Source organism: Sitophilus oryzae, unplaced genomic scaffold, assembly GCF_002938485.1.
Source record: "Sitophilus oryzae breed Bouriz unplaced genomic scaffold, Soryzae_2.0 scaffold_151_pilon_pilon, whole genome shotgun sequence".
In the NCBI taxonomy this organism is placed as follows: Eukaryota; Metazoa; Arthropoda; class Insecta; order Coleoptera; family Curculionidae; genus Sitophilus; species Sitophilus oryzae.
In genome coordinates this window covers 1,100,342-1,112,434 of record NW_022146192.1, presented here as the reverse complement: position 1 = coordinate 1,112,434, position 12,093 = coordinate 1,100,342, and the positions used below count along the sequence as shown (strand labels likewise).

At 34.4% G+C, this 12,093-nt stretch overlaps 1 protein-coding gene across 4 annotated transcripts in view; it reads left to right on the top strand.

The window, feature by feature from the left end:
* LOC115878607 overlaps positions 1-12,093 on the top strand; it is a 118,898-nt gene that overhangs the window by 66,104 nt on the left and 40,701 nt on the right. For 3 of the 4 annotated variants that reach the window (XM_030895157.1, XM_030895155.1, XM_030895158.1), the window contains exon 3: positions 3,898-3,912. The exons of the other annotated variant lie outside the window; for it this stretch is intronic. In XM_030895157.1, coding sequence (XP_030751017.1) covers positions 3,898-3,912 — 15 coding nt within the window. The remainder of the gene's footprint in view (positions 1-3,897; positions 3,913-12,093) is intronic. 4 annotated transcript variants of the gene reach the window in all.

The window sequence follows — 12,093 nt, the reverse complement described above, 5'->3', positions numbered from 1 at the left end:
AATTGTCTATCAAATTGCGTTGTACAATTTTTTTTATCCATATCTTCAAGTTTCCGTAGAAAATGCATTTTCTTGTAATTTAGAACTCATTTATTAATATACCCATGGAATACTGACATTTTAGTTTATTTTTAAAGATGTACCAAATATTTAAAGAGTACAGATACTAATATTGTCGATATAGTTCGTTTATTTCATTAAAAAAAAATAAAAAAAACTGTTTAAATATTTGTTAAAGAGGACCAATTAATATGATTCCAGTATTCAAACTACATTAATTGACTGTTTGCGTTCATTAATAATAATTGTTCCAAATACTAAAAAACTGAATTTTGTATGTGTATTAGAAAGTGTGGTAAAAAGTAACACCTTAAAAATGATATTTCATTTTCTGACAGATGCTTATTTATAACAACAGTTTATTTTCATAACTTATTATTATATTGATTTCTGCTTTAAATCCACATTTATTTAGAATAATTTATTAGCGAACACAATTAAGTATGTAATTAATTAATATTTGGGCGGAAATGATGGGTGGTATAGTTAATTAATGGCATACTCTTTTATAAAGATTTAAATATATAGTTTTCTTTTTTCATACAAATGGGCTAGTTAGGTTAGGTTGTAAGCCTGTACATTTTGTACATTTGTTGCTTTAAAATCAATCTAAAATGTCAATATTCCATAGGTAGATTGATAAACGTAGTCTAAATTATAAGAAAATGCATTTTCCACGAAAACTTGAAGGGATAGGTAAAAATGGTATAAGACAATTTGATAGACAATTAAATTGAGCATCTGATTCTCCTAAAATATACAGGGCGTTCCATTTGAATTAAACAAGTTATTGCCGTTTAAAACTAGAAATTATTTAAAATAAATTTTTAAACACTCTGTATGAGGTAGTATTATTTTTATTATTGCAGCACAATAACTAATCAATAAATAAATTACAGTAAATATTTAATATTAAAAACTTTGATACCTTTGGAGAAATGAAGCATTGAATTTTTTACAACAATTTCACAAAATTGAAAATATTTCAAAACCGGTAAGGTTTAAGTGTGACAAACCTTAATCAAATTTACCTTTATTTTAATCGTAGAAACTAAAAATATAATAATATACAGGGTGTTTCACTTAAAAAAAGACAACTTTGATATTTTTTATTTATTTGGGACTGTATCTTGTAAAAATATTTTTAAATTGTGCCTCTAATAGTTCTTCAACGAACCCAAAACTTACAATTTGCAGAAATCTAATCGTTCAGCTACAATACTCCGTGTCGTATGTGGTGAACAACCCTGTATAAAATGACAGCGATCTTCACTTCATAGCCATCGCTGACGCCGTTTTTTTTTTCGTTCATATTGTACTTTAAAAGCGAACTATGCCGAGTGCGACACTTAGCGTGCCAAAAAATCTCGCAAGAGACAGGCTCTGTGAATGGGTTAGGGGTGCGACGTTTCGGGACTGCAATGGCAGTCCCGGAATGGAACATGCCAAGAAAATCCTAGCAGGGCCATCCAAACGTAGAATAGGAGAACTCCTAAAGGCTGGCAGGAATGAAGCGCGTACGCTCATTGCGGTATACACGGGCCACTGCCGGCTGAGATCACACCTACAAAGAGGATGGGACTGGTGGAAGACGCCGAATGACGACTCTGTATGGAAGATGATGAAACAATGAAGCACGTTATGTGGACCTGCCCCGCTAGGGCCAGCACCAGGTTTGAAGTGTTTGGTAAACCCACGGAGACATCACCCTCGGACATAACGGCCTATGTTAAAAGGCTGGGTCTTGAGGGTGAACTTTAATGCTCTTTTTCTATTAAAGAGCATGTAGAAACTGAGACACAATACGCTCTCGCGGCCGCAGTGGAGTGTCATTGGTATTAATAGAGTAGTAGAGTTCACTAGCATACTTTTTTTCTAAAACACTCTACTTTGCCCACTTTGGTAGAGTAACTGTATACACGTCTCCAGTAATTTGAAAAGATATTTCAGTTTAAAGTGTGTGACAATGAACAAGCAGGTTAGGCAATGGAGTGGAGATTCCTTTATCAGATCCTTTTACATTTTTTATGAAAGAATCCATTAAAGGAAACCATATAATATTTGGAACATAGACATCATTTAAACCAGAACCTGATTTTTTTTTACTTTTTTATTTTGTTAACTTCTTGATTATAAGTATACCTCAAATTTTTAATTTTTTGTTTTAATTCACCTAACCTAACCAAAATTTTCCTTTGATATATATTTTACAATTTCTTCGTAGGTCGCTGATCTCACTGATCTATTTCTATAATTAGGGCGGCTGATATTCCATATACACTCGTAATCCTTGTATACTGCCACTAATTTCGTAGTTTCAGATTCCGTCCACTTCATTTTCTTTCATACGTAAGCAAAATTTTAAGTTTTAATTAAGAAGTAAAAAAAGATCGGCAAGCACAAGAAACATCCAAACACTCACCTCTACTAAAGCTATTCTAGTGCCTGTTTACACTGGTATAGTAAACTAGCAAACCGGTTGAATAGAGTAAGATGGTGATAGTGGGGGTAGGCTAGTAGAGTGTACTATTCCACACGTGCTATCCACTCTACTCGCCCTTAGACTATCTATAGTACTATAATGTAACTAGCACAAACTGTTTACATTATTCTAGTAGTGGGATAGTACGCACTCTACCACCGTACTCTACTACTATTAATACCAATGTAAACCAGCCTTTAGTCAATACAACCAATGCCCAGTATAGTATATTGTATTGTTCATTTTTGTAGAACATTTTTCGGAGACACATCTTTGTAACTTTTCATTAAAAGCCCTTGTTTTTTTCTGTAGTTTGAATTTTTTTGTTTGGTGTTTTTGTGTAGTTTTTAGTTAATATACATGCGGCTAAATCACATCCTATTTATAATTAGCTTGTCGATTTAAGACCAATTACATGGAAAGCTGCTTACCTACATAGAAATTCACTTATACCATATATGTAACAAGTCGGGTTTTAAGATTTTGAGCTTCATTAATTAAAAAAAAAACGATCGGGACTATCGGGACTGTGGCGGATACTCAAAAACTAGTGAATCTGACCAGCTAGTACTGAATAAGCTGTTCTCTAAACCAATGAGAGTAAATTTTTCGACTATGGCATTTTTTTTTCCTAGGTATTAATGATTGGCTATCCGATTTTAGCTACACAATACAAAACTATTTATATAGTTCTTCTCTATTGCATTCCTTGTTATTTAAGCTCACTGAACTGTGACTAAGCTAATCGCATTTTTACAGAATGTAAGGTTGTGCAATCAAAATGAAAGTGCAGCGCAAGTGAATTTGTAGTCTTTCTTGTAATAATTTGTTCTTGTTTATTTAATTGTGGTCAGATTTGGAGAGCTGCAACTCATGATTCTCGGTATCTTTAAATCATCAGATGAAATTAAATTGGTATGAGATGAAACGAAATATAAAATTCATTTGATGTAATGTGGATAATTCTAAGGACTTCATACTATATAGATATAGTAATATTTATAATTTTTATTCTAGTAAGATGCACCATATTATCTCTTTTGTAGAAACTCATCTTTTCTGTACAGGGTGGTGTAATTTTTTTAGCAAGATTACAGTTATTTAGTAAAATATTGCGAAAATTATTTATGAACTTTATTACTATAAGTAAGCCTACAGTGTGATGCAGTGTTATTACATCAAATTTAATTTAAATATGAGTTTTTCTAAAAATAATTGACTTTAAAATAAATCGTAATAAATTATTTTTGCTAGAAAAATTGGATTACCCTGTATTTTTATTATAATTCACTTTATCGAACATACCACTAACACTAGCCTTTGATTTCTTTTTCATTGCTTTGCTGTCACCATAGGAGGAAAAGGATAAGGTAAATAAATCAGTTACAAAATAAATGTATTTTGTATTTTATATAGTTGTGCTTTTTATTTTCTTGGCATTTTTTGTTCTTGGTCTTATACTTTTGTAGCATAAATAGTTCAGAGATTAAGATGCTTCTCTTATGATTTTTAAATTTCATATTATTTTGTTGTTGCCTTATATTAGTAAGTAGTGTCTGTAGTGTAGAAGAGCATCAAGATTTGTCTATTATTTATTTCTTCTTGGCGTCTTGGCCATTGTTTTAGTATCTTATTGATTTTTTATGTAATTACTTATTGATGCTAACTGTTAGTTTATGTAGATATTATTTCTTCTAGCAACCGTTTGAGGTAAATATAAGTTACAAACATTAAATCAATTCATTAATATACGAATATCATTTAGTTCTTGCGTGTTTTATGATGTAGTAATCTTAAGCCGGTCCCAGACACTACGTGCATTTGGCGAATATTCGGTATTCGAGCTTATTCGCGTAGCGTGTGGGAGGTTACCTTCGACGAAGATTCCTACTTCGTCATTTTCTCGGCGGTTGTCGGTAAACTGACACGAATCAAAGGAGCTCGTAGTGCGGCGTAGTCAACTTCGGAATTACTCCCAGAGGCTACGGCTATTTGTTTACGTGTTTTTTTGTTTTGGCGGCGCGCTCCCCTACGCGTTGCTCTACTACGGGAAATATTTGTCATTGGACGTATTTTTACAAATAACGTAGAGTGTGGGAAGGTGGTCGAAGCCGCGGTACATAATTCGAATGTTCGCACATTCGCCAAATGCACGTAGTGTCTGGGACCGGCTTATTAATTTTAGTGGTCTAACTTTAGTCAGTTCTTCTTGCTAGGTGATCTGTGTATTGTCATTTTTGAAGAACTTATTCTGCAAATTACTTTGCTAGCTGGGTCTTCTGTCTCGTGTTTTATCCACACTCTTCTCATCTGGTGATTCTTTTATGTTATAAAAAAATGTTTTTTTTTACATTGTTTCATAGACGTGTGTGCAAAAAACTAAAACCTGGAATTTATGAATTTTTGTTCTAGTGCCCAAGGTTTCATACTTTTATGTCATGACTGGTACCACCAACTGGTAGAAAGCTCATTTATTTAAAGGGAATACCATTCTAGACTTTAATATAATGTAATTCTACAATGGGCATGTTCCAAAAAATATAAATTCGCAAATAAATCATTGTATAGGCAATTCAAAATAAGATCGCAGCGCCATAGCGGCGACAACTCGTACTAATCTATGAGCCATTCCGCATCATTTCGCCATTTATTTAATTGTTTTCTTGTGGTTTGCGTTGTGTGTTTGATGTCTGTTTTCCAGTTTTTATAGTTGGTTTTGGACAGTTTTGTGATTTGTGAACATTTTTTATTTGTTAAAAGACTTCGGTTTTCATCATGCGATTAAGCATTTTGGAATATATGCGGTATTTGGACGGATCCACACATTCCAAATGTGTGGATGAAGGGGAAAATGTCCTTAATGCAGGCCATTTAATTTTTTGGTTGGAAAAACCGATTTCACAAGCGACTGGATTAATCTTTATGGCTTGTGTTTACAATCCAGTTCCATTAATTCGGATCCACATGAAATTAAGGGAACTTTAACCACTGAGGAAGCCACTGTAAAGATTAAAGAAATGCATTGTTCTTGTAAAGCCGGTAACAGTGGTAAATGCAAACATGTTTCGGCCGTTCTTGTAAAATGTGTCTGCATAATTACGTGGAAATTGAAAAACATGAAACATGCCCAAATCTTATTATTTTATTCTTAACTTTTTTTGTATTTATTTATTCGAAAACCACTCACTTATTTCGTGTGTCTAAACACGGTGACACGATGTTAAATGATGAACACGCTATTTGCAAGTAATTTATGGTAATAAAATCTTTGTCGTTGCGTCATTGTGCCGTATTCTCAGACCGTATAACATCCTGGGCAATTTCATAAAAAAGTGAAAGAATACTTTATAAGAGATTTTATGGTCGCTAAAAAATCATGACACATTTTAATATGACCATAGATTATTTGCTGTAGTGTGTATTTAAGATAATTTCAAAACAATAGATTGCCGGCAATGGCTCGTTCTCACAGGTTAATTTGTAGCGTGTAACCGTGGGCGCTAAAAATAAATAAGACCACTTGTCACAGACCTACTCGCGACCTTTCCCAATCCGCGGTCTCGTTTTCTTTTGCGGCTCAACGACACCAACAACTATTAATCAATGACAGTGTCATTCATTCACCTTCCATTTTTCTAATCTAGATCTAATAGCCTAAACAACATGCAATATAAATTTGCAAATAATATTTCAAACATTTAGTATCACGATCATTAGGAGCTCTATTCTACCTATACAGTGATTATTTTTTTTGCACAATCTTTTTACATTTGCTCCAATGTGTTTCTTTGCCATGCTATTTTGTTCCGGCTTTTTGTGTTCCTCTGTCCCTGCGTAATTTTTATTTGTCCATCTTTCGTCAGTCTTTGAGTCTTCGTATCCATTAATGTGGTAGCGTAAAGCGGGATTTATATTGCATCACTCCAAAGTGAATTATTCAGAGTAAAGTCATCCGTGTAATCATCCTCTTTCACCCAGTTTGCCGTTTCACATCCCATGCATTACCACTGTTTCCTATGTCGTGTCTGTGAAAAGGTACAAGGGCGACTTTAGGGTAAAGTGTCCTTGTACCTTTTCACAGGTCAAGTAATTGGCGTGAAGGTTCGTTTTCCAGATTATTATCGCTGTGATACCCGGTGGTAGAATGCCCCGTTCGAGAAGAAATGCAAATATTATGACGAATTATGATGAATAGTTTAATATGTAGATATTTATCATGATCATCATTCTGAGCTTGCCATTCTGAGCAACCATTTCCAACTATGGTGTAGCGTCTTTCACATACAAAGTTAGCCCAGTGTAGTGGGCCCATTGCATTGTTGTCTATTATTGGCTATGCGGGCTCAAGTTATCTCTGCTAATTTCCTAATATCATGGTTTATACCATCTCAGGTTCGGTCTTTCTCTAGGTATCTTAATTTCTCGTGGTACGTTCAGCATGGTACGCTGTCATTTTTGTGGTTCATTTGTTGTCTGTTCTTTTTGCCAGATGTCCTGCCCATTGCCATTTGACGGACTTGACTCTGTTGGATGACATCTATTGCCTGGGTCTTCCGTTGTATCCACTCTGTTCTTTTACGGTCCCTCTTGGTTATTCCCAGCATATTTTGCTACATCGAGCATTGTGCGACCTGCAGTTTCCTTATGATGTCCGTTTTAAGTGTCCAGGTTTCGCATGCATAGGTCATGACTGGTAGTACACATTGGTCGAATGTTTTCTTCTTTAGATAGAGTGGCATTCTAAATTTGAATATGATTGAGTTTTTTCCATAACTTTATGCTAACTTAATTCTTAAGTCAAGTTGTTTCATTCTTTTTTTTTGTGCGACACTTTGTATGAAACAAAAATTACAGACAGTCTATATTTATCACTTTGAATGATTCCTCCAAGACGATGATCATTCAATGTGACAGACGTAAATAAGCCTCAAGTTTCTTACTCGTATGTAATAAAGTAAAGTAAAGATTTCAGTTAACGTCTCCTTTTTGCTGCCGGGCTAATCTGGACGGGGCCTACTTTGTTTACGCGGAATCCGAACCGCGGTCCTCGGCCATATCATGGTCAATTTCAACCTACCGACTTGGCAAGTGTCTAAATCGACTCTTACTTACGAGATATCCGATCTCATCCGGTCTCGAACCGGCGTGAATGAGCAGTGTGTGTCAATAGATTTTACACTTTTGCCTTTTTTTGGACAACAGCACGATACAGAGTTTCGAACAGGTCACCCGTCCATCCACTAGTATCGCCTTACGTCGCTTAACTTCGGTGTTCTAATGGGAACCAAGTTTCAAGTTTCAAAGCATTTATTGAGAATGTCTCCTTAAATACAATAAAAAGGTGCTATATACAATATATACAATAAATAAAATAACATGATAAGATGGTATGTTGTTCTTCTGACGAAGCACTCAATCACTTAAGCGAACACTGTGAACAGGGGGGCCGATGTTTGCTCTAGGTAGCTCTTTTATTGACCAGGCGAGGACTGCATGTTCCGCTTTTGCTCACACATGCATTGGGAGTATAGAGGCAATGCCGGCGTGCTTTACTTTAATAAATATGTTGGTTACTTAAATCAGATCCGTAGAATCGGATGAAAAGACTCTTAAAAAACCTTCGTAATATCTAGTAAATTTTCGGTAATTTTATTGTTTGTTTGTATGTTTAGTTGTGATGTAGTAGTCCCCAGTCTATTCTGCAACTGATGTACATATTTTATGTACACGGTTGAGAGTAGTCTGAATCTTAGGAGTTAATTGATGTTACGTTTTGTGTGTCTTTGTTGTCAGCGTCTATAGTTATTTAATTTATGCTCTGAGTTAGAACATTACTCATTATATATAGGAAGCCGTGAGTATATCGGCAGATGTTTCATATTTATCACATTGTGCTGACTTTGTTGTGTTATATTTGATGTTAGAGGCGAATTATAAATTTGCGTCTTGTAAAATTTTTGTCCTATTGTGTCGATAAATTCGTTTATTGTCTCTAATCCGGTATTTTCATGTAAACGTGCTATACGAGTATATCTGTCATATCCGGTGATTTTCCTTAGTGTTTTATTTTGTAACCGTTGTAGTCGCAGTCTTTGTTTATTTGAGATTTTAATCCATACTGGGCATGCGTATGATAGGGTAGGCCTGAGTATAGTTTTATAAAGCAATATTTTATTATCTACCGTCATATGCGATCTAGGTGACAGTAAAGAATACAATTTCTGTAATGCTGCGTAAGTCTGTTGTATTCTATAGGCCGTATTTGATACAAATGACAGCCTCTTGTCAATTTTAATACCAAGATACTTGACACAGGATTTTGGCTGAATAGCTGTACCATCAATTTTTAATGGTTCATGGACAGTTATGTTACTAATTTTCTATATAAGAAGTAATTGTTCCGTGTTTGTGGAATTTATCTTTATTTTCCATTTTTCGAAATAAGGCAATAGTCTCAATAGGTGGTACTTCAGTTGTTTATTGGCAATATTCACGTAGTAAGAGGAAGCATATAAAACAGTGTCATCCGCGTATTGTCCAAAGTTTGTATTTGGATATCGAGGAATGTCAGCGGTATATAAAGAATATAGTAGTGGTGCGATTACTGTGCCCTGTGGGACACCAGCGCGTATAAGTTTTTGAGAAAACAGAGAATTGCCCACCCTCACTCGGAAGTAACGACCTTGGAGATAGGATTTTATTAAATTTACAATATGTAGGGGATAATTATGTATAAAAAGGAGCTTGTAAAGAAGACCTTCATGCCAGACAGCATCGAAGGTCTTCTCCACATCCAGAAATAGGGCTAAAGTAGACTGCTGTCGCTGAAATCCCGTCTGTGCATCGTGTATCATTCTTGCCGCAAGTAGAGTGGTGTTGTATCCGCGTCTGAAACCGAATTGTTCACTAGGCAATGTTTTGTTATTTTCTTCGTGTTTTGTTAGTTCGTGTAATATAAGTCTTTCACTTACTTTTGCCATCGTATTCAATAATGCTATAGGCCTGTAGCTTCCTGGTTTCGTTGCATCTTTTCCTACTTTATATATTGGTATTACTATTGCTTCTTTCCAGGCAATTGGAAAGTATTGGATTCGGACAATGGCATTAATCAAATACAGCAACTGCACTTGTGCTTTTCTCGGCAATTTTTTAAGAAGTAGGTAGCTAATACCATCTGGACCAGGCGCTTTATTGTTTGAAAAGCTCCTGATAGCCATTTTTAAGTTTTTATCTGATATAAATGTGTCGCGTTTTGCTTGTTCATCCATTTCCGATCTAGGTAGATTAGTAATGCATTCATCAATACCTCGCTGTTCGTTAGTTGTACTTGGTCGTGGAGTGTGAACTGTTGCAAACTGCTTAGCGAACATCTCGGATTTCTGTTTGTCGTCAAAAGCTTCTATGTTATTGTCTTCCAATGTCGGAATAGTCCGAAATGTTTTAGTCAGTATTTTTGTCATTTTCCATAGAGAGTTGTCTGTTATATTTAGGCCTTGTAATTTAGTTTGCCAGATATTATTTTTGTGTTGAGCTATTTTTAGAGTAATCTGTCCGGATAATAGATTGAATTGCTCTCTATCTTGTGGTTCTAATGGGAACCAGTGTTTCGACGTAGCTGGGCCATTGCCTTCGTATGTAATGATTTGTAGCATAAAGTTCTTTTCTTTAGGTAGAGTTGAACATGTACAAATAATATTGTGGTATTGCTGATCAATCTGTCGGTGTGCTAAGCTAAATTTGGTTTGTTTGTGAGCAGAGACCTTGAAAAAAAAACTAATAGGAATTTCGGACTTCCGTTAATAAAGACAATGAAAGTCCGAAATTCTTTTAGTTTCAATACCGAGTCATTGTCTACCACGTTTAAAGAACCAGTACCTATATCAGTCTTGTTGAATTTGGGGAGTTGTTTGGTTGAATGTTTTCCCTTAACATTTCATTTTTTATTGTTTATTTTATATCACATATAATATTGATACTAAATAGATTACAAACTAAAGCTATTTGTTTGTTAGGGTATCTCTATATTTACTTATTTCTCTAAAAAATCTTATTGATCTAACAAAAATGTTCTATTTTTTTATTTCCATTATTTTTTGATAGGTGTATTCATTCTAATTTAATATTTATTTGATGTGTGTATATACAGGGTGTTTATGAATAAGTGTACGATATTTCACGCAATTTCAAGTATTTTTAAGGCAAACAGTTCATATAAGCATGTGTCCTATAATGCTTTGTTTTGGTTTGGAGAGGTTGTTTGGTTTTGGTTGGTTTCAGAGATACAGGGTGTGTAAAGTTTTTTTTGTATCTTAGCTTCAATCTACTGAGGTGTTCATTGAGGAGACAGTGTCCTGTTAAAAATCCCGTGACAATCCGAAGATTGTTCTTAAATCAAGGTAAATCTTTAATTTTTTGGTCGTAAGTCCTCAGAAACGTCTTCGAGTGTCTCAGACCGTTGCAGGTTCTTGACTTCCGTTTTTAGTTGGGCTCCGCTTGGAAAGCAGAACGCAGAACGGTTCTAAAACGAAGCATTATAGAACACATGCTTATATGAACTTTTTGCCTTAAAAATACTTGAAAAATAGTCCTGTGAAATACCGGACACCTTTTCAGAAACACCCCGTATATTATGTTCAATGTTTAAAAACACTTCCATTTGTGATTTTTTACCAGCTAGAGTGGCAACGCGTATCTGAGATAAAGATAAATATTTGAGCATCTACATGTGATAAAGATATGATCGATAGTTAAATTTGGCATGCAAATATGTATAGTACTGACATATGTATAAATACGTTTTAGTAATAATAACATAAAATGAGATCGGTGAAATTCAAATTTTAATTATTATAATGGAGCCAATAATTCAAGTAGGATTATAAATACGTATAATAGTTGTTTTTTCATTAATTGTTACAGTTACATTCTCATTAACAAGTTGGCGTAAATCGTTTTAAATTAAAATCTCATTAAAATTAGATTAGTTAGCCGTTTAGTGTATTAATATACGTAGAAAGTAGTGTAGTAAGTAGAAAGTGCTACTCATTTATCAAATATTTTTTGTTTTGATTTATTTTATGTATTTTTTTGAGTTATGTAACGTATCGTCACTCAAAACCGGTTTTTTAAGTACTGATGTAATATAATCTGGATGAAAATAAAAACATTTTTATCGCAGGATGATACACGTGTTGTCAGCAAAAGTTTGTAAATATTTGCAGAATTTGTAAACGAATTTTGAGATATCTAAATATATTGCGAATATGTTTTGATATACAGGGAAATAATTTTAATGGATATACGCTTTTTTCATCGTTTTTCTCGTGTGCTCTTATGCAGGGTGACAATTTGAAAAGGAACAGAATTTAATATTACCTCTACCGATGATAGTATGAAAATTTGGCGAAATACGTCAATCTACATATCAAGGGGGACAATTTATTGAGGCATTTGTTGTGGTGTTACTTTCAACCCTTTGACCTCCAGGGCACCTACCCCTAAAATTTTAAATGGCAACCCCTATTTCTTTTACCATTTTTGTGTTCCTTATA